This window comes from Sparus aurata, chromosome 23 (genome assembly GCF_900880675.1).
Source record: "Sparus aurata chromosome 23, fSpaAur1.1, whole genome shotgun sequence".
NCBI classification, from domain to species: domain Eukaryota; kingdom Metazoa; phylum Chordata; class Actinopteri; order Spariformes; family Sparidae; genus Sparus; species Sparus aurata.
Genome location: NC_044209.1, coordinates 19,593,272 through 19,616,372, shown reverse-complemented (window position 1 = coordinate 19,616,372; position 23,101 = coordinate 19,593,272). Strand labels below are relative to the sequence as shown.

The 23,101-nt window shown below is 41.4% G+C and overlaps 1 protein-coding gene across 13 annotated transcripts; it reads left to right on the top strand.

Annotated features, from left to right (window-relative positions):
* Positions 1 to 9,129: 9,129 nt before the first annotated feature.
* Positions 9,130 to 22,500, top strand: LOC115576393 (glycine-rich cell wall structural protein 1.0). Of its 13 annotated transcripts, none has more exons than XM_030408980.1 (24): positions 9,130 to 9,284; positions 10,627 to 10,674; positions 10,990 to 11,001; positions 11,309 to 11,362; positions 11,460 to 11,492; positions 11,780 to 11,854; positions 11,956 to 12,039; positions 12,988 to 13,017; positions 13,310 to 13,354; positions 13,712 to 13,762; positions 14,926 to 15,987; positions 17,428 to 17,484; positions 17,594 to 17,641; positions 18,410 to 18,463; positions 18,946 to 18,981; positions 19,090 to 19,149; positions 19,711 to 19,743; positions 20,140 to 20,196; positions 20,391 to 20,450; positions 20,736 to 20,810; positions 21,034 to 21,066; positions 21,347 to 21,385; positions 21,903 to 21,959; positions 22,136 to 22,500. In XM_030408980.1, the coding sequence occupies exons 1-24, from the start codon at positions 9,218 to 9,220 to the stop codon at positions 22,138 to 22,140; spliced, it is 2,175 nt and encodes a 724-aa protein (XP_030264840.1). In that variant the 5' UTR covers positions 9,130 to 9,217; the 3' UTR covers positions 22,141 to 22,500. The 13 variants fall into 13 exon arrangements, with proteins under 13 accessions (XP_030264840.1, XP_030264839.1, XP_030264838.1 ...); XM_030408979.1 differs by having other exon boundaries at positions 11,303 to 11,362; XM_030408978.1 differs by having other exon boundaries at positions 10,981 to 11,001.
* Positions 22,501 to 23,101: the final 601 nt, after the last annotated feature.

Here is a 23,101-nt window from a genome sequence, read left to right as displayed (position 1 = left end):
ACGGTAAATCTTAAAAGTGCCTCTTTCATCGTAATTATGCTTTCACACGAAGGTTTGACTCATATTCAATCCCAAATAAAGCCTTGGTTGCTTTTTGGCGAGAGTTTCGCTTTAAGGCTCTCAGGTTTACAATGCCTGGCCTGCAAATCTGTTTGTCTTCCTCGGGGGGGCGGCAAGGTAACGCTGCCCTGAGGGCATCAAACAGAATTCCTGACCCAGGATGTGGTCAGGATGACTAACGACCTTTCTGGCTTTCTGGATAACTCATTTATTCCAGATGGAGCTTAAGTCTGTTAGCTGGACTCCAATGATCTTGGAACAGACTTTGATAATGCTGCTGAGACAGTTCTTCTCCTTCACAGATAGACCATCAAACCAACAAATAAAAGAGAATGTCAACAGAATTTCAATAAAAGAATGATAGAAGTTACATAAAATTCAGCTTCCGCAGTAGATGGATACGTTGTTGGCCCCGTTTAACAATAGACTCTGTGTTTTTTTGTCAAACTTGAGTCTGGAGTCAAACATTGTGCCTAAATACTTGTATGTCTCCACAATTTCTACCTTTCCTCCATAAATAGTGCATGCAGCAGGATCAGGAGGGTTCCTCCTAAAGTCAATGATTAACTCCTAGGTTTTTGTCACGTCTAAGTCCAGGTAGTTATCATCGCACCATTCCACAAATGAAGATAATGCACAACCATGGTCTGATTGGGCCCCCTGGAGGAGTGACAGTAGGGCCGTGTCATCAGAAAATTTCACAAGATGGCTGTCCACTTGGGAAGACCTGCAGCTGTTGGTATACATAATAAATAACAAAGGAGAAAGGACACAGCCCTGTGGAGAGCCTGTGTTGGAAGTGATGGAGGTGGACATATGACCATTCACCAATACTCGCTGAATTCTGTCTGTTAAGAAATTTAAGAGCAGCAATAAAATCTGATCAGGTAGATCAAAGTAAGAAACAAGACGTTCAATTAAAATATGAGGCTGCATCTTATTAAAAGCTGCAAATGAAAGCCTAGCATGTGAACTGGGTTTCTCAAGGTGCTTATATAGCATGTATAAGATAAAAATCTTTGCATCATCCACACCTTTCCCAGGCTGATATGCAAATTGTAGTGGATCAAGTTTACCAGTTATAAGGGAGACAATTTCATCCTTTAATATTTTCTCAAGAACCTTCTTCACAAGAGACGTGAGAGCGACTGGCCTGAATTCACTGAGTTCTCTTGGATTACGATCTTTGGGAACAGGAATTATGGTGGATTTTTCCCACATAGTCAGTATCTGGCCACTCTCAACCTACATCTGGAACAGTAGTGAGAACACTTCACTGAGCTGGTCAGCACAGTGACGCAGAGTGCGACCGCAGATGGAGTCTGGGCCAGCAGCCTTACCCTCTTGAGGAGATTTGTGACATTTCCCTGGGATTCATTCTGTGGGGACAGAGATTCCCGCAACATAGAAATATTATTCAAAAAATCAGACCTTTCAAACCGGGAGAAATACGAATTGAAACAGTTTGCCAAGTTGTTATCATCCTCACTATTTACTTGGATGGGCTGCCTGGTCTCACAAGATGACTGATTAATTGATGCCATAGACTTTATTCCTCTCCAGGCAGCTCTAAGATCTCCACTTTCGATTTTATTCCTATATTCCCTTATTTTGGACTTCCTTATTTGCTCCTTAACTTCTTTAGAGACTGCCTTTTTCTCCAGGAGGTCACCTGAATAGAAAACTCTTTTCTTCTTGTTGATCACACCTTTAAGTTCTTTAGTCACCCAGGGCTTATTATTAGGGTAGGTGATCACTTTTTTAGTAGGAATTATCAAGTCCACACAGAATGTGATGTATGATGAGACAGTGTCTGAGAGTTCATTTACATCTTCACACACATCATAAAAGCAGTTCCAGACTGTACACTCAAAGCATGCCTGGAGGGAGGAGATGTTGTCTCTCCTCCTGCTCCAGACGTCTGAAGGCTGGCTTGTATACAGGCAGGAGATACACGCTGCTGTGGTAAGAAGCACCAAAGGGAGGTAGAGGCTGGGATTTGTAAACCCCACTAACTGATCCATAGCAAAGATATAGTACGGTGTTCCTCTGTGTGGTGGGAGAAGTAACATACTGATCATATGTCCTCAAGGACTTTTTAAAATTACAATGATTAAAATCTCCTATAGGACAAACTTTGGTGCGTCAGGGCAAATAGAGTCCAGTTTGTCTGTGACGTCACCGATCAGCCTGGAAAACAGCTGACGCGTTGGCTCGCGGGTGAATGTACACTAAGGTAAAAAAAGAGTTGTTGAAATTCGCGAAGCAGGTGAAAGGGGCGGAGAGAAATAGACAGTAATTCCACATCAGTTGTGCATATCCTCTCTTTGATCACCACGGTGTTACAGTAGCCTCCCTCTGATTCATCTAGAAGCAGACGCCTCCACCTCGACTTTTGCCGGTGATTTCCGGTGACTGGCTGTAGGAGTCTGTAAGGACAGGAGAAGCTCCCGGCTGAATGCAGCTCTCCCGCTGCCATGTCCGTCGGCGTGGCTGGCGCAGTCCAGCAGCAGCGTTGACACGCAAAAAAAGTGCAAAAAGCTTCACTGAAGTCCCCATGATCCGCGGCATTGGAGTACTGACAAATCTTCCACACACACGTATTAAACGATAACTAAAAAAAACACACGCATACAAACGGTTTAAAGACAATAAAACAACAGAGCGACTGAGAGGTTGCTGGGTCGCAGAGTGCGGAGCGCCCCCCGAAAGCGGAGCGCTCCACGGAGGGTTAGACACATTTGCATGTGTTGCAGGTGAGCTGTTGGAACTGTACAACCCGCAAACACATTATTAAGATTGCCTCCACTGCCTGCATTTACCTTCAAGTGGCAGAACTCAGATGTATGGAACACTGTTAAGTCATGTATTTATGTATTTCAGCCGTAGGATTGTGGATCCAAGGAGGGCGATGTTGGTCTATCTGTCAGTCCACCATGAGACTGATATGTTTGTTTATTAAGTGAAAGATCTCAGTTATTACATAATTACTTCCCTCCATTCATTTGGCAGTCGAGCTTCACAGATCTGGTCTTATTGTTGTATTATTTTCAATATGACATATATTTTTCATGTTGTTGTTTTACCATTAACTTACACTGACAGTTTACCTTCATTACCTCTAACCTCATTCCACATGTTAGCAGGCCTAATAGCTTCCTCCTTTAGTATTGAGCGTAGCAGGTTTGTTTGTGTTGTCAGGTTGAAGGACAGCCGCATAATAAATTAAACAATTCAACAGGTTTTTTACCTGAACCTGATGAAGCACAGCATTTCCACAGAGGGTGGAGGGCACGTGTGGAGTTTATACACACACGGCAGCCAGAGGAAATAGTGTAGACTCAACACAGCAAAAGTGCACAGGGCATAAGTGCACAAATGTTTGAAACATGTAAACTATGTCCGGAAGACAAACATTTTTATTCCTATTTTCCAAAGATACCATCGACTCATTCTGACACCACTTACACAATTATTAATACATGTAAAAGATATTCAAGTCATCCAAAATGTGGGTATTTAAATTAAAAATGGTGTGTAAACTGAGCTTTAGGGTGGGTTTGTCCTCCACAACATCCCTCAACTTCCACACACTGCTGTCTGTGTGTATTCTATTCCAAGAGAAAGACAAATGTGGACTGTGTGCAAATGCAGTAAGTGTGTGTGATGTTGGACAGAGGTGAAAACAGCCTGTGCCAGTTGTAACAGACTGTCCCGTCTTCCCCCTGTAAATCTACGTGGCTCCTTCCTTTCTGGGCACTTATTCTTGGAGTCACACCAGAGCAGCTCACGTCAAAGGTCTTCTCTGACGTTATACCGTTTTTCAGACAGAGACTGTTTTTTTTTGTCGACCATTTTAGGATAATTGACTGATTGATTTAGATTTCTCTGGAGAAAGTGCTGTCATGATAACTTATAAAACACTGATATGATGTCTTCTAATTGTGAGTATGTAAGACTGTGTTTGGCCTGTAGTGTAACTGTGGCTGCAGACACCTGAACAAACCATGAGGAGCCAGAATCCACCATCAGTGTTGTCCCAGACACAGCAAGTAGTGGATTTGGAGCGATGTGAGGGTCAGCATTACTCCACAGTGGAAACGTTCATACACCATCCAGCACATGAGCAGTCCCGTGCAGACAGAGCAGGTGGAAAAGAGACTTTCTTTTGTCTGCAGTGAGGATGTTTACCTACAGTCTGACACAACAGGTGGGCACTTCAACATCAACCAACGCCAACGAGTTTTGTATGAGTAGCTCAAGGTATTTTTGAATTTTTCACACGGCAGTGGAAATGCACCGTCCCACTGACTGATTAATGGAGGTAGTTAGTGGAAGCCAGTTTAAACCCACATAGCACCATTGGTTTGGCCCAGCTACAGACCACAACACGACGCAAAACACGCCTCACTCTACCTCGGATTTGTTGCCTTCATTAGTTCGGTTTAGACAGAACTATGAGCAACCATTTCGAGTCAAATGTAGAGGCTGTATTGTATGTGAAGCACTGGTTGTGTGGGTTTTTCTACAGCAGTCTATGACCCATGGTTTCCCCACTAAGTTTTTCCGATGGGGAAGAAGAGGGTGACTCTTATTTGAACTCCGAACTTGCCTTCCATCTCCCTGGATGTGCGTATTTAGTTCCAGGTACCAGGACCAGAATACAGTCGAGACTGTCATCATAAGGAGTTGGACGTGGTTTCATAATGTGTCTGTGGAAGGTTACTGTCCCCTCAATCAGACTATATTCACGCAGCAGCCATTTTCACACAACGCTTCAGGGTGGGAAGCTCATATGCCGTGATGATAATTTGCTGCTGTGTTCCAAGACTGACTTATCGTCATCATTTCCATGCCTTTTATAGGACTTGGACACTATAGGACACTGGAAAGAAGCAGAACAACATGCAGGGCTCTCAGCCTGATTGTCTGGGGAAAATGGCCACAGAGTCGTTAAGTACACGTGTGAGCTCTGAGTCAGGGGACACTTAAATCACATGATTCACTCACTTTATGTCATGAATAATTGGCTTAGTCTATTCCCATTGCACTTTGTTGCATTTTGTTTTTATTAATACACCAACTTTTCAACCTTTTTCAAGGGGGGTTCATTGTAATTATCTCTTTGGTAGCCAGCATTCGCAAACAATGCTGAAATGTTCTTATTTCATCTGTTGTACCCATAACAACATCAACATAGCTGCTGATATGACTTATACCTTTATGCTATTAAACTCTGTTTTCTTCTGAAAAGTATTAAAAACACATCAGAGAGCCATTTCCCATAAGCTCTGAACACTCCCTTACCTAACCTGCACAGCCAGACGCAGGCTCAGCTGCATGCAGAGTGTGCCAGCACCATCACTCTGTAGGTCTTTGTGTTCTTCCCCTAATGTGTACACGCTACATGGAGCTGAACGCTAATATAAAGCCTCCTGGAGGTGGCCCACAGTGTCTTACAATCTGGAAAGTAGCGGCGCATAAAACCACTGATAAACACGACAGTTCCAGTCACAAGGTTGAGAAAGAACAACTTGTCAGGAAATTCAAGACTTAAGTTATTTTGGAGAAGAGTGAAAGTGATCATTGGATGTTTATTTTACCGGAGCAAAGCCAGTGTGGAGCTGCACTTTCTCTGGATTCATGAAAGTGTTCAAGGTTGGAGATATGCAGATTTCCAACCTCTGATAAAACTTCAAGACTGTGGGAGCTCATTTTTTGAGTGCTCTGCATGTATCAGTGATTATCTGTCTGTACTTGTCTGTAATGTGAGATAACTGATGGCTGATGACTTAATGGAGGTGATTATGTAACCAGGTACAGGTGTTGTTGCTCTGACAGAGAGGCACACTGTTTTTGTCTGTCCTGCTGAGGTGTGCCCGAGTCTGTGTTTCCTTTTCACTTTCTGTGGAACGTTTCAGTTTATTTTAAGTGGGAAGGAAACAATGAACTATAAATACTGCAACAGCAACCAGTGAGCTGTATAATAACTCTAATGTTTGTCAGTGGTTTTTTATAGGAAACTGGCGTCATGAATAACTCTTACAGAATAGCAGCCCCGTGGTGTCTTAGAGTAGCAAATAGTCACTAAAGAGACCAACAACATTGACCTGTCTCTAGGTTGACTGACCATCTTATATTTGCAGATTTGCAAAAAATGTTCGAAGTCAGTTTGCGACATGTTTGCTAGTGATTACTTTTCAACATGGAGGGGAGGCAAAAGTTACTGTTGGCTGCGGCTTCAGGAGAATCACAACATTAGAGCAACATCATGTTACCTTTTTTTTTAAACCTTATATTAACATCAATAATCATTTTGATGGTACAGTGTCTTGTAATAGGTCGAATAGTGTCTTTGTCTCAGCCACCCTGCCCCCCATCACTTGTTTCTGCACTATGCGACTTCAGTGGGAGGGAAGGATCACATTGTTACATACATGTATACTTCAAGACACAAAGTTTTTAACACATCACACTGTCATGACGTAATTAGTTTTCATAAAGCACGTACATTATGTCTCACAAGTTGCCTCAGGCATGGGCCCTCATTATCAAACATTGCGTAGAAAAGGCTCCTAAATTCTCTGATATGAGTAAAATGTGCATGAGTATAGAAATATCATGACAATTACAACACTTTCTGTTTTTTCTGTGGAATTGATACACATTCCTGGGTACAAAGTTGATCACTTATACACTTGGCATACACTAATTAAGCACACATAGTGGTGTTGCACTCAAACACTGTGGGGGGCACCACTGCCACAAAATGCCTGTTTATAACTTAACGTAAGCCTCAACCAGGGGCGAAAATCTTATATCAGCTGTGGAGGGGACAACTACATTAAGTTTGCTTGACAGCAATTATTGAGGGGACCACAGAAAGAAGTGCTGATATATTTGTGGGACAAATCATATTTTTATCAGGATTGGGGTGCCGTGTCCAGCTTGTCTCCTCTGGGGTTTACACCTATGTCCTCATCTAACATGACCGCTGTATCCGTCATATTCCAAACCCCTTCCTTCAGAGATTTTTCTCTTGTCTTCTGTCCTCAAAGGACACGTGAGGACAGCACACGATCACACACAGAATGTAATCTGTATGTATATATTGGGGCACACAGTGTTTCTAATATGACCGACCACAGTGAAACTGCCATCCAGATGTGTCTCCAGACACTGCATTCCCTGTTCTCATACTGTTCTCTGGGTAAATGAGCCAACACGGTTCGCACCACCTCTGACAACATTTAGCTCCTCTTCACAGCTCCTCACATCTCCTCTCGAACAATCAACACTCTCCTTATGGATCCTCGTCCTTAGGCACCTCTCAAACATGCAGACAGACAAATGTTTAGAGGTTAATCATGGTTGAGGGAGTCATGAGTCAGACGTGGGTTATGTTATTGTCTTATGCTCAGTACCACCAGGGAAGACGATGTGGTGGTCTGCCCATGTGACTTCAGTTTTCCCCCAGGTAGCAAAAAAAAAAAAACACAACCAAACTGGCTTCTTTCACTGCGTGACCATCATATGTGGATCTCCAGTCAGACGTTTGCATTGAGGGCTGCTGTGCCCGACTCTAAGATCTAAACTTGAAACATTACATTAAGAAACAGCTGTCTTGACAGGGGACCTCCCGCACTATATGATATGAAGGTGATCCTGGAGCTTGATGACGATGCTCCCAGGGCCTAATGCTTGTTGTACACAGTCTCAGCAGACTGCAGTAACACACTGTGTTGCCCCAAAGAGCCTGTATTAAGTGAGATTACACAAAGCTCCTCTGTAGAAAGCTTTGGCAACTCCTTGAAAATTACAACTTAATTGAGGTAGCAGCCTTGAGGGCTATTTTTACAGCAGTTACGTGTGTGTGTGTGTGTGTGTGTGTGTGTGTGTGTGTGTGTGTGCATTTTCACATTAGGCATTTGTTGTTTATTGATGAACACAAAAAGGATGAAATGTTTACTCTAGAATTTCCAGTCCACGCTTTTTACAAGGATATTTACCCTTCTTGAGTAGATTCTGTTTGCTCACTCTCATTATTTTCACCTTCTTGTTTTAGAAGGTGTGATGTTTACTCCATTAACAAAACCCAAGAAAAACAGCTGCTTGTTGACACTCTTTAACGCAGCTGAGTTTTTTTTGGAAGACGGATAATTTCAAGCCATCTGTCAGACCGTAATTTTCTACAACAAACTCATTTTTGGGGTGAGGGCAGTGTATCCTCACCATGTCTGTAATTTATGTCTGAGTGTGTAAATGTCACTGTGTGAGTGTTTACATACAGGACATCATCTTCCTTTATAGAGCTGTTAACTGCTGTCACCGGTGCTTTTCCATCCTGACAAGAATGTCACTGTTGCGTGTGTTTGAAGAACTTCTACTGTGGAAAGCATCCGAACAAAAAGCTTCACCAACTGGTCTGGGAACTGTTCTGCTACAACTATAGAGAGGGATGCACTGTGCAGAGCGTACCATTGGGAACAATGCGGGACTTCATGCAACAGAAGGTACAGAACCAGAGCCTGTAAGATTATAAAGCATTTTTACCACCCCAGGAACAAACTTCCAGCTTCTGCACACAGGCAAATACATAGTTTTGGCTCAGATATCTGTTATTTTCATCCCTACACTCGTCATGGTGAAAAGGCATTTGTTCTGCTGCAGTAACATCTGACTGAAACAGAAATAAATAGTGCATGTCTGACTTATGCTTTTAGAATAATGTGAATGAAACTTTGACAAACCATTTGCTCAAATGCAATCTGCCTATTTCAGTTCTTTTGGGTGGAGAAAGCCAGGCACAGAGATGGTTAAGAGAGGCTGGATTTTCAGGTGCTGGCCAAAGCACAAGATTTCAGTTCCAGTGGTTTTGTGCCTTCTCAGCTAATGGAAATGGACCAAAATGGGCCCTTTTTTTGCCCAATCAGACCAGTGTGTGTGTGTGTGTGTGTGTGTGTGTGTGTGTGTGTGTGTGTGTGTGTGTGTGTGTGTGCAGAGGGCAGGACTGGACAGTGGGAGTGTATCAAAGAGAATATCGTATATAAGACATCAGGGATAGTCGTCCTTTAAGCATCCTTCCATCCGTCAATCCGTCCATCAGCTGGTCTCTCTGCTCTCTGTCGGTGCTGCTCAGTGTTTTGTCTCCTCCATCATGCTGGTTCGAGCTCTTCTCCAGACCTCGCTGGTTCTCTGGCTGGCTCAGCAAACTCTGCAAGGCGGTAAGATAAACATTGAATTACACCTCTTGTAAACGGATTTGATGATTTCCCAGCCTGTCTTAAACACATATGTCTGGGATGTGGATCATTTTGGTTTTCTTCACATCCAAATCATGTTTTATTCCTTGCATCTCATTCTAATTAAGCGTTATATAAAATTACTCGCTTGGAGTTTTCAGATTCATTCTTTGTGCAATATTTTTTAACTTTTGGTTGAAAAAGATCCAATCATCAGGTTAAAATGAGATAATATTGTTACAGAAACAGAAATATCTATTAAAATTAAGGATAAATAACATTTTGACATTATTCAAAATGTGAAGCACGGTCACATGCATGTAATTATTTTTGGTACATTTTCATTTCCATCGTTGCCTTGCTACAGTTAGTATATATGCCATGGTTGTTTGTCATTTTGAGTGACAAATTCACTTCATCACGGAGCTGACACATGTCAAAAGCAGTATGATTTCATCTTGAATGCTCTGATGGATCTCCAGTGACTCCCTCTCACCTACTTGTTAGATATCATGCCTGTGAGACTGAGGGGAGAAAAAAACTGCTGAACGACGTGGGCTCCACATCAGCGATCCCGCCAAATCACTGTGGTTTATGCCATCTAATTTCTTTGAATCAAAGGATGCCCCGAGAAGGTGGCAGTGGCGAGTAAAATTTGACGACCAATCGTGAGATGAACTAACAGGCTCCACACAGTCGCTCCATGTCATCTCCTCCTCTGTTTGCATCAATGGATATCTGTTCCTCTCTCCTCCCTTTGGCCACTATTCATGAATCACTACAGTGGCGATTTTAATACTTGGTAGTTTGAAATGACTCATATTGCTGTATCAGCCTCTCAGAGTACTTACCTTTACAGGTAGAAAACCATTAAGTCAGCAAACAGGAGTCCCTGCTGAAAGTACAAGAAATAATTCCTGTAACATAACTCCAAACTAGGCTAATTTTGTGGTAGATAACTAATATAATAGACCTCTTTACATCAGAATTTACTCAAAAAAATGTTACCTAATGTTCATTATCTTGCATATCTAAGTGTGTATTATGTGTGCTATACATACTGCTGTCTAGTCTTGCTGTGAGGGTCCTGAACTCATCCTCAACACTTTACCATTACAACTTTATTCAATTATTATTTATCAATTTGTCTGTAATGTATGATTTTTGTTTTTTTGTATATATGTAGCTTATGGAAGTAAAATTCCAATAAATTATTGTATTACCTCATCAGCCATTTTAAATTATTTCACATGATCATTTTTACTTCTGATTAATTCAACAAACACATTTTCACACCTGGTGCACTGCTGTGTTCCATTTTCAGGGGTTAAACCTCAGAGTATGCCCTGGGGGAGAGTGCCGCCAGCCAGAGGTATGTCACAACGATTTCAAAACCTATTCAACTTGTGTATGACAGTTTTAATGACTTAGAATGAACATGGCCATGTAACATATGACCTTTGAATGCTTATTAGCCACGTTTGAAAGCCTGTTTTGTGTTTGCTAGTTTGGAACGTTAGCAAGTCTAGCTAGGCTACTAGCTAGCTAACAGCTAATCCGCCATTTTGTTTAGTTTGTTGCCACAGAAGTAGGTGTCCTGGTGTATTTATGTCCTGAAAACAATTTATATTCTTTTTCTTTCTGTGTTTTTTTTTTTTTTTTTTTTCGTCTGGTGTTGGCATTGGAGTTAAACCTGGAGGTGAGTGGATTTCCTAGCATGTCTAAAAACCATCATACCAAATGATTTAAACTACAAACAAGTGCAATAAAATAAAGATGGTGTAAGATTAGCACCTCTACTGACTGATCTTTAGGTTTGTGGAGTCAGAAGTGCTTATTGTCAGCTGTGCACATGATTCGATTTACGGAAGAATCAGGAGAAAATGAAGAGTAAAGTTGTCCACTTTAAATATTTGTTGTAATGTAAAACATATCATGTGTGTAATGTGTACGTCATCATATTTTTTTATTTTTTTTATTTTTTAAAAACTTTTTCTCAGTTGCAGGTGCCCTCGGAGCACTGGGAAGCCGATATGGCACCAAAGCAATGAAGACCGGAAGTATGTTTAACACTATCTGCAATTTTCTGCTCACAGCTGTGTCTTATTTAATCTGAGATAGTAATGTTTGTATTTTTGATTTTTTTTCTAATTTAAGTGGGACGTTATCCAGGGGCTCAGCTTGGTGCTGGCAAGTTGTCCTGATCTTGGATCTTTACACACCTACCTGTACTTATGTTGCCGCCATAAACATGGCTTAGTTTTATATTGCATAACAGAAAAGGAGGACAATTAATTAAAACGTAAATGCAAAATATATAAGCCGTTTGTTCAATTTTAGCATTAAACTCCTTGGTGTTCAGTGGGACCATTAAACTTGGAAGAATAAGAGTTTTCCAGTCTTGATGCATAGAAACAGATTGTGTAATCTTGAATAATTGTAGTTTTTGTGAATTGTGCTCTTTTTGGTTTTCACAGGAGGTTACAGAGGTCTCGGATTAGGAAGTAGAGCAGGCCTGAAGCCAGGTGCATATGGAACCCAGGGAGTCTATGGTACATCAATATGACCCTTTTCAAACTGTCACAGCTCACTTGCTTTTTATGATCTTTCCTGACTACTGAAAAACTGAAGATAATCCTTCTTGTGATTGCAGGGGCTCATCTTGGCACAGGAATGGGTTTAGGGACTGGACTCACAAATGGATTTGGACTGGGCTATGGCCAGGGACCGAAACGTGGTAAGACTGACGTATTAAAGTATCTGCCATAATCCAGCTAATATTTTTTAAAGATGTTGATAAAGAATCATCAAGTTTAACCCACAGTATGTGTGGCTGGGTGTTAGATCCTTAAAAGCAAAGATCAAATCACAAGCAAAAGCAGTCGATGGCAGGCAGGAAGTTTTACACAGGATCAAGGCATCACAAGGAACAGTCAGGACAAAGGCAGCTGACTCGACAAAGATTTAGCTCAATTCTGGACTTAAATACAAACTAAACTTACAATGGGGTGAGTTGCAGGTCGGGTGAGGTGGAGAAACACAGGTGGAGGAAACAAGACAGCAGGGAAGGAGCTGATAGACTAGAGAGAACACTGGGAACAGGGCTGGGCTGACGAAGAAAAATGCAGTGCAGGTGTGAAGGTAAAGCAGACTAGGGAGGAGCACATGAACACAGGGGGAAAACAGAATACTAGAAACAACACAAAACCACACAAAACACAAATTAGATGAAACTGAAATGACAGGACAATGTCACCTTAAGCTTGTAAAAAAAACATTTAATTGACAGGTAAAAGCCTGACTCTGCTACTTGAACAGCTGCCAGCTGTAATGGTCTTGATGATATGTAAGGCCTTGAAAAAGTAATTTTTTCAGTCGCCCTCTTCCAACTACTAGGAATAGGATTTTACATTTACAACCACAGTTGTCTGCTAAAATTACATTTGCTTTAGTTGTTTAACACGAGTGGACGTGTCTCAATTAGAAAAAGGTGAAGTCACGCATGTTTGCACTGAGAGTGTTGCTGTCCCCACCTGAATTGTTCTGGTGAAGCAGATTGATGAGGATGTCATTGTTAAATAAATATGGGGACGGGAACAAGGGCAAAACTCACATAAACAGTTGGGTTTCAGCTGTAGAGCTCTTTGTAAATGAGAATGAAATGAATGCTTTTGTGTCTTTGCAGCTTACGGTGCTGGTCATGGCACTCTGCCTGGTAAGTATTCACATGGTTTGTTCCATGATTTCTTTACCTTGTTTGCCCAAATGAGAGCATACACAGTCTCTCTCTGTAAGCACTCTCTGTGTTTGTTTGTTTGATAAGTCTCAGCTAAGTGGCACTATGTCATTGTCTGTGAACGTGATATATATGGGGCAGATTGCATCTCAGCAAATGACTTACGTGTCCTTGTAAAACAGAGAAAAAACCCAGAGCACTGGTGATGTAATCTGAGTGCTGGTCAGATTTATAGATGTCCTCTGAACTTGGCTTTTTGTTTCCTTGCCAGGATACGGTGCTTTAGCTGGCATTGGCTACCCTGGAGCCCGACCAGGTAAGTGATGAATCATTCCCATTACTTCTTCCATTCAGCTCATGCTTGCCACAAACACACACTTGCGCTGTCAGTCATGTTTTAACAGATTGCACAAAAGAGGTATCCAAGGATGCTGGGTAGTCTTCCAAAACCATATCTTCTTTAATATAACAATTTGTCCTGTTTCACTGAACTGTGGGCTTTTATTTTATCACCCCCTTTATCTTACACAGCTGCTTGTCCTTTTGATTTGGTAAGAGGAAACTCCTAGCTTAAAAACTGTCTGCCTGTACGGCCATAGTGTCGGCCAGGGTTTCTCTGTCAGTCAGTATGTGAAGTGAAATCGATGACAGTTCCCTTATCTGCTATCATTAGGAATTGGACTTGGGTATGCCGCTGGAAAGAAGGCTAAGGCACAGAAACCTGGTAAAACCTTGACCACAGCGACCTGTGTGGTCTTTGTGTTTGTTAGTCTGTGTCTGTCTTTGTTCTGTCTTGTGTTTGTCTATAACCTCGCTGAAGTCGAGTTCATGTTGGCTTTTGTTTGCATGAAATCTCAGCTATCTGCTGTAATATCACCATCAGATCCTCCATTTTATTTTGCGTGCACAGGGTAGATTCACATGCTGATGTTGGACGGTGTTTTTCTAACAGTGTTTTATGTGTTGCATGATGCATGAGTCGCCCAGCTCTTATTACCGCTCTTTCACTCTGAGTTAATCAGAGTTAATGAGAGTTGATGGTGTGGAGTACTTAATGCTGTTTACAAGAGCTGAAGGGGCTATGGGAAAATAGATTATAAAAGCTAAATACACACTAACAACTTGATTATAATAATCTTAACATTTCAATCAAGCTCTGCAGAATCTTAAGAATTTGGGTCACCTATTTGATTTATCTCGGCACAAAAGTGATTTTTTTTTCGCACACATTGGTTCGCTAAAGTGTGCATGCAAATGTCTCTAGTTTCAAGAAAAACTTGATGACTGAAACTGTTCCATAACAGTGGAATTATTTTAATCTGCTGGCCAATATTTTTCACTTTTAAATCCTTCACCCTGTTCTGTAGGTTTCTGCTTCCTTGTCCGATCAGTGTTTCACTAAGCTTTGTCTGTCTGTTGTCTTTGTCACACACTCATGATGTCTGAGTCAGCTGTTGTCTTGACTCTGTGCTGTGACACAGGTGTGTTTTATGGCATTCAACAATTTGGGATGGCAACATTATGTTGTCATGTTTTATATGTTGATGTCATTGCTTTGACTCACCGAGAAGTGGCCTCAGTTGTGTCTTTGTCGTCTTACTTCCTAATTATGGTGATGATTCTGTCCTTTGAAATAGGACACATTCAGGCCATAATGGATTTTTTTATTGTGTCCGTATGGTTGTGATTTTACCTCTGTTTGAGTACTGATTACCCTGCTGATGATGTGTTATATTGCATTGAATGCTCTGATACACACATCAATCGAAAAGCATATCAGTAGATATGTGCCACTGGCCACCACAGTGTGCCGTTGACCCTCAGAGAAGCACTGTTGTCTCTGAGCCACCAAGAAGTCACGAATGCATGATGATATTTCTCTGCCAGGTGCATCGACAGCAGATTTGGGTGGACCTGAGATGGCCCGTCTGGGGCAAACTGTTCAAGATCTGATGAGAGAAAAGAGCAGAGCGCTTGGCCCGTCGTATGGAAAAACTCTTGGACCTGAAATGGCTGGGATGAGGAGAACCAATATACTTGGTGCCACTGCTCCTGAAGCACATGCAGGAATTGGCTTTAGACCTGCTGTGCTCACACCTGGAAGAGAGGTCAAAAGCCTTGATTCAAAACTGAAGTCGTCAAGTCTTGGACGTATGACACCCTTTGATAAAGACAGTGAAAGTCTTGCTGTTTCACAAGGAGGGGTAGGAGAAAATTCTGACAGTTTGGTCTCATTGAAAAGGGGCACGGCAAGCCATGGAGCCACACTGGTCACTGGAGGTGTAAGACAGCAATTGCCTCTTGAAGATAACATCAGAGGTCTTGGTCATGTTCCTTCACAGGTACAAAGGGCACAAGACTCTGATTTATCTAGCCAACAAAATCAGTGGGTCAAAAACTGTGGATCCACTCGTGGTTTGTCAGATGCATTGGGAATCAATCGCCATGAGCTTTTGGGTTCAGAGACGCAGAGGGGTCAAGGTTTAGTGCCCCAGCCTCATGCTGGTAAGGACAGCAAACATCTTGGGCATGCATCTCCACAAACTCTACCACAGACTCAAGATGTCAGAGGCAATATATTCTCTCCTCCACAGGGTCAGGCAGCCAGAAACTATGTATCTGCCCTAGCAGACAGGCAGGGTGTCAAAGACCTTGGGCTTGTGGCTCAAGACACAAGTGTGCCTAGAATCCGTGGGACAATTGCTGTAGACAACAATGGTCGTGGTTCTCCTAATCTTCAAGTACAAGGAGGAGGGAACTACGCACCAGTGATCCCAGGCACAAGTGGAACCCAAAGTTTAGGCGTCCCCTCAGTAGAAGGGCAGAGAGCTAATGGCTATACTGCTGATGGAAAGAAGGCAAAACACCTTTCCCACGCTGAACATGAAGGGACAAAGTCTAATCCTCTCAGTGTCCCAGGACAGACTGGGAGGAATACCCAGGCATCAAGTAAGAGCAAAGCTATGTCTTTACACAGCATCACAACATCTTTTTGTTTATTTTTATCCAGTTTTCATTCATATGTGTGCACAACCGGCAAACCAGTTACAATATCAACACACCTACACTTCTAGAATCAACAGTGAATTGCTGTCTTTGTATTTTGAAGAGTTTGTAAGCTGTAATTAGTTAATACAGAACTGATTTTTAATGTGCCAGAGTCGGTCAGTAATTCTTGTTGTGGCATTCAGGATCTACTAATAAGCACGTGCAATGCATATGCTGCTTCATGATAGTTGTTGTCTCTAAAGGTCATGGGCCAGCAGCTGCAGCGACCAAGATTCTATAAATAGTAAATCCATTAGCCTGTATATGTATTGCTTGGTATGCTGAGTGCTGTCCTTGAACTTTTTCACCTTTGCATGAATGAAGAATAATAGCAGTAATGAAGTTGTATTCATTGTGAGATTGAAGCTAACAGATTCCTTACTTTTCAGTCGATTTTTCTGATATCGATACATAGGCCAGTATACCGCCGTTTTTTGCAATGATCCCTCAAATGGAGCATTTTCGTTTTCTGTCGTAAGATTTGTTTGCTTCTTGGTAACAGGATGGATGATTCTAATTGTATTAGATCAACAAGCTTGAGATCAAAGGATGTTGCATCCTTCGTACAGAGCTCAGAGTCCCGTTGTCAAAAACAATGGCACTTTTCTTTTGTCTTTGGTTGTCATATGTTTGCTGATGCTTGATTCAGGTGATGAGCTCTTAATGACAGGACAAAGAATATTAGATCAAAGTTTGTGAAGTCATTGTTGGTCCACCTCTTTTTTTTGATCAGCTTGAGAGATGAGAGGAAATGGGGATGAGAGAGTGGGGGGGGGGGGGGGCATGCAGCAAATGGCCACAGGTTGGACTTGAGCCCTGGGCTGCTGCAGCAAGGTCAGGCCCTCCGTACATGGGTCACATGCTCTACCAACTGAGCTATAGAGCACTTTTCAGAACATCAATTACAAATGGCTATACAGAAAATGAAGAGGGAAAGAGGGAGCTATAATAGACATTCAATATAATCAATGAAAAATGAGATGGTGAAAGACCGCTCAGCAGCTGGTGTTCAGGACGGTCTGTGTCGGATGGAAAAGGTGCTTAGACCCACCAGAACCCAGTCAAAGATGTTGACATCTGTTGTGTGTGTGTGTGTGCCTATTTCTGTTCCACTGTCAGCTGCACATGTCCAACAGTACGTTAACAGCAAACCTCTGTATGTGGAAAACACATGAATGAGAAAGAATTTTATGTGCCATCGTTTAAAACATGATTTCCACTTTGAACCAAAAGCAGAGCTGAGAGATTGTTCCTCGGGTTTTTCCCTGTAAATATTGGCACTCATATTTTTAATGGAAATTGCAGGAGATTTGGCTGAGTGTGTGCTAACTTCCTCCACAGGTTATGGTGCTGGAGCAGGTCTGGGAGCAAGCCTGGGCACTGGGGGCTATGGAGCAGGTAATGTTGACCACTGACACATAACACAAGAACAGTTCTCGCTAGCAGATGTAGATGTCGATAGATCTTACACCATCTGTGGTAAAGGATTCCCGTGTACTGCCTACAGGTTTGGGACAGGGAGCATACCAGGGTGGTGCAGCTGGCAAACTTGGAGGTAAGGACGCATATTTTTCTTCATTTTTCTTTGTTTTACTTTCAGGTATATATTCTCATTTTATTACTTTTGCGCCATGTCCTTGCTGTCTCTCTCTAAATTAAATCTTACCTGCTGCTGCTCTTGGACAAGGTGAGTATTCCCAGGGTGTTGAGGGATGTCTGCTGTGGGATAATTGTACTATCTGTCTCCTTTATAATGTTTTTCTATCTCAGTTTGATTCTTTACCTCCACAGACTCACTGACTGTATACAAATGTAGAAGCTTGTCTGAGAGCACAAACCTATTACAATCAGGATTTTACTTGGGATGCATCGATTCATCAGCTCAACATTGGTATAGGCATGTATTTGCCTTATTGACTATTATCAGGACACAAAGGAGTTGATGCGTCGCGCAGCAGAAATCAGCTGTTGCTCAGACTTTGCCTTGAAAGAAAAACATTTGCTTGTGAGTTACGTCTGAGCTCTTCTTTCTTTAAAGGTCACAGGCAAAGCGGTTTCATGCTCCTTCTTTCTGGTGAATAATTGATAGTGCTTTTAAAAAGTAAAAGGCAACAGCAACAGCAATGAAGGATTTCTTTAAAAACATTCCAGTCATCTCTAAATTGTCTTTTCCTCTTGTTTTGTATGCAAAGTCAGAAAGTCACAGCATCCAAATATTGTTTTTATAGCAACAGTTTTTCTTCCAAGTTTCATATTGATGTCTTTACAAAAGAAGTAAGAGTCTGTTTCCCATGAAATAGCTTTTGAATGTGTGTCCTCACAGGCTATGGTGGTGGAGCAACAGGATACCTGGGTGCTGTGCCAGGCAACGGATTTGGTAAGAGGAAACTCCTCAGTACATGCACAGAGAAAAACAAATTATATCAGTCAAATTAAGTACTCTGAGTCACAGAAGGCAACATGGAGGACAATTTAGATTCAGAAGCCAGAACGTGATCCATGAAACATGAATTGTCAGCCTGCAATGACTGAGGATCATTCTTTATTCTGTTTGGTGTCAGAGGGAATCTGCATCAAAGCTCTCACTGACATGAGTGATGATATCCAGTTAAGACAGGCTGATCCTTTGTGCTGCTGAGTGACTTTTATTGTTCTGCTCTCACTGTATGTGGAGACGCTGCAAAAGCTTTGTCCACAGTATTTCACATGAATGATAAAGACTCTCCTGAACTTTTCCATTCCATTTGATATAGTCAGAAAATGTCAAATACGGCACTTGAGAAGATGCACTTTGAATTCAGTCTTTACATGTAAATACAGCTTTTAAATGTTTTAACATACAGCCCCTTCTCTTAACAGGTTATGGGAATGGTTACAGTGATGGCTACGGGCCTGGTGAGTACCATTTAAAGAAAAAAAAGGGATATTAGGAGAAGCTCAGTGAATGTAAAGAGCCATCAGCTCACAGTCATAATTATAATGCTAATTAGAACTATGTTTCAGGGCTTGATTACCCTGCAGAGTTAGCTGATGTTGCTGAGAACAAAGCAGGGAAGAGTGAAGGTAACAATTTTGAGGTGTTATAAGCTGCTGAAAACCCTAACAGGTGATGGCACTAACCTGTAGATGCCTCAAAGGTCCAGTGTGTCAACTGAGCTGAACATTATCACTAAAGATATGAAAAATGTGAAAGGCCCTCTCTAGAGCCAGTGTTGTGTTTATCCCTTCTGGGCTCCTGTAGAAACATGGCCTTGAACCATGGTGGACCCAGTGGAAGAGGACATCAATGTAAATATAATTATGAATATTATGTTCAGTTTCTGCCAAAAGATACTCCTAAAGCCTACACACTGGACCTTTAACCTGCATCATCCGACAGCTGTCCAAATAAGAGGCCTTCAAGGAAACGCACTTCCTCTGATGAACAGCCAGTTCGGTCTTTCATCCACTGGGTGTAGCTATTGTCTCTTATTTATAGAAGCTGACCAGTTGAATCTGGCAGTTTCTGACTTCCTTGCTCTTGTAGAAGCTTTTCACACAGCTTCACTAAAAGATGTAAATCAGTTAAAGGATGAACATTGCTTAACATGCTTGTTTATGTTTTTATTTTTTTCCACGGTACAGGAGGCTATGCTGGACCAGCCCAGGGGGCATATGGTAAGAAATTGAAAGACAGGGGTGATCCTCTAGCTGCCACACAGTGGTACAACTAAAATGGAAATACTAGATCGCACTAAGAGTGTTGAATGCTTCAACCCAGGCTTCACAATCCTATTCACTGTATTTAACAAACAGCTGTCCTCTTCACAACTTGCAAAAGTTGCTGGCTCTGTACTGGTTTAAGCATGCACATGCTGAATTAGGGCTGCAGCTCAAAATATCTGACACATTTCGGTCAAACTTTCTATTACTTTTTAAGAAATCCTATCATACCAGCAGATAAGCTAGAAAAAAAAAACAACCCCCTAAAAATCCCCAACAAGAGCTCTGTATGAATATATTTTCTGGGATGTTTGAAAGCATGTCACTAAAGCCCCTCTTGTCTTCGTTCAGGCGCACTCGGCGCAGGAGCGCACGGTGCAGGACTGGAATCAGCTGGTGGTAAATATGGTGAGCAGTGCTGACATGACCTCATCCTTCTGTCACAGTATTAGTCAGGCTTTTGTGAATGTGGCTTTCCGCGCAAGAGTCAAACTTGAACAAGTTGACAGCACAAAGCCTGTTTACTGGCCTGTGCATGTGAAATGGTGAAAATGGAGAAGAAATATGAGTCAGTTTACCCAGATGATTTCTTTTTCCTCCAGGAGGAGGAGCTCCTCAGGTTCCTTATGGTAATGCTCCAGTGATTCCTGTTGGGCTGGAAGGTACGAGTAAAGTAATTTAATTTACATGAGATTTATAACTAGAACTTTAGTCGCGTCAGTTTATTGGTGTAGTCCTCAGTCACAGTTTCAAAGGCAGAAACAAAAACACAAAATATAATAAGGAGAGTAAAGTCAACACCTCCAGTCCGAGGCCCCCAGTGCTTACGTGGAATAAACTCCATGAAGTAAATACAAAGAATTCAGTTTTGTTACACCACAATAAAACATCCTGTTCATCACTACGCCACAGCTACCAAAACACTTAAATACTTGTTGTCCCTTTAGGTGATGGTGGCTACCCGTACTATCCTCAGCAGCTTGCTCTCGGGGCTGATGGCACCAAAACTGCCAGCAAATACGGTGAGAATGAGTGTGAGAAACTGTGTGTAATGGAAAAAGGGCTGTTCAGTTGTTTAACCAGATTAACCAAGTGAGGTTAGAAACCACAGTAGAACAGATGATAATGAAACTGTGACCAGTAATAATGTGTTGTATGCATGTGTATAATCTTTCTGTCTATAAGGATTTTGTCATTATTAGGCCAAGCGATATCTGATTATCTACATGTTTTGTGTTGTTTCAGGGGCTGGTGCAGGATATGGAGTTCAGCAAACAGGTGAATTTCCATGTCACAGATCCTTACACATAATGTGCCATTCGTCACACCAGTATATCAGATTGCGATACATTAGCAGTTGCATGAGCGTGACAGTTGGATGAATTTTTTAGTATCAGTATGTCTTGCATGATTGAGAATGACATTTTTAAGTACACTCGTTAGCTGCACACATTTCTTCAGCTACTCCTGAAGTCCAAAAGACACCAAATCATAACATAAATGTATTTTGTGTTTTTGTTTTTTGTCCAAGTCAACTTCTTTGCTTGTATTTGATAAGGTTACGGTGCACAGCTGGGAGCAACTCATGATGCATTGGGTAAGCAAGAAACCTGAGACTTCCTCATTTATTTCACTTCATCAATTTCCAGTTACTGCGCAGTTGCTGGTGACATTATTAGCCATGTCTGGTTGCATAATGATACTGCGACAGCACATAGTGTACTACATATTTTGCTGTGCTACAAAATAGCTTTCATATATAATTATTGTGCGGTTTTGCATTCGTCTAAATAGCACTGTGCTTTTAAACACAATTTTTTTATTGCTGACTACAACGAACGACGCAAATCTATTTTTGGACACACTGTTGTTCTTTTCACATGCTCTGAACATGTACTTTAACTTAAATTGCTTCCACACAAAAAGCAGAAGTGCATGCATTATGGATTATTTTCCACTTAAGGCTGTAGTGTGTTGGCTGAGTCCTCACATACTGTAAAAGGTCAAAGACCTTTATTGCAAGGGTTGACTTGGCTGTCAAACCCTGTTTTCTCACTGCTGCAGTTTCCCTCTGAGCACATTTATAACATTGAACTGGGTTGATCCTTTCGCAGGAGAGCAAGCTGGCAAATATGGTGGATTGAATGGTGCACTTGGAAATGGATACAAAGGTGAGAATGAAGGGAGGTGTACGATTAGTGTAGTCCAGTTAAAACATCGTTAAACTATTTAGAATTCAAAACCAGACTTGTGTTAGTCATCAGCCAATCACATTCATCTATGTTTATTTCCTGATTCATTATATGTGTGTTCTTCCCCCCTGTCCTCTTTGTCTGTCTTTAACCAGGCTAATTCAAATGACCTGGACTTCGAGTGGATCATTTCCATGATGTGCTTGGTGTAATGTGTTTTTCAAGCTTCGTGTGTGTTTCTCTCCATTTTGTCCTGTTGTGTTGTCTGTTTTGCCTTTTGTTTCATTTTTCTCAACCCCTTTGTCTTTCTCTGTGAGTGGACATTTGTTATCCATGTCTGTTTGTCTTGTCGGTCCCGAACCTGCAGTGCCCCACCAGTCTTATTTTATCAACACTGAAAAAAACTTGGTTGTGATTGATGAACATAAATAGATGCAGGAACATTGTCTCTATGTTTTAAAATGAATATTAAAAATGGTCATTTTACTGTTTGAGTCCAATAAATTATATATCAAATGATGCTGAATAGAAGCCTTTGAGTAAAAACATGTTACATAATGTCTACCTGCACACATTGTTCACTTGAATAGTGTCAGCGAAGCCTCATCCGTACACAGGAAGTTTTACCACATCCTTTCTAAAGAAGGTAGCACTGACTGAGACAAACCTAAACATTCAGATCACCACTAAATGTAATAAATGAAACATCAGATACTACGGGCAGATCAGATATTATGCTTTTATTCATGATACACAAACATGCCGAAAATCCACTAAATAGTAAACACAACAGTACATTTTTATAAATGATTGCATAGATAAAAAGGAAAGTGCTATAGAGTGATTGCGCAAGACAACATGTCTGAATCTGCAAATATATGCACATTTTAAAAAATAAGGTATAAATATGTCTGAGTAAAAAAGCTGCGTTGAATATAATATTTTCACAACTGGAAGAACTTTTATATGATCTACTGCATATGCTTTGCTAATGTGAAAGTATAATGGACACTTTCTGATGTAAATACATGGATACAGTATATAAAAACAACAGCATCTCATCTGCCACTGCTTTTATTCAAATTTTGAATGTTTCGAACATTTTAACCATTCATGTCATT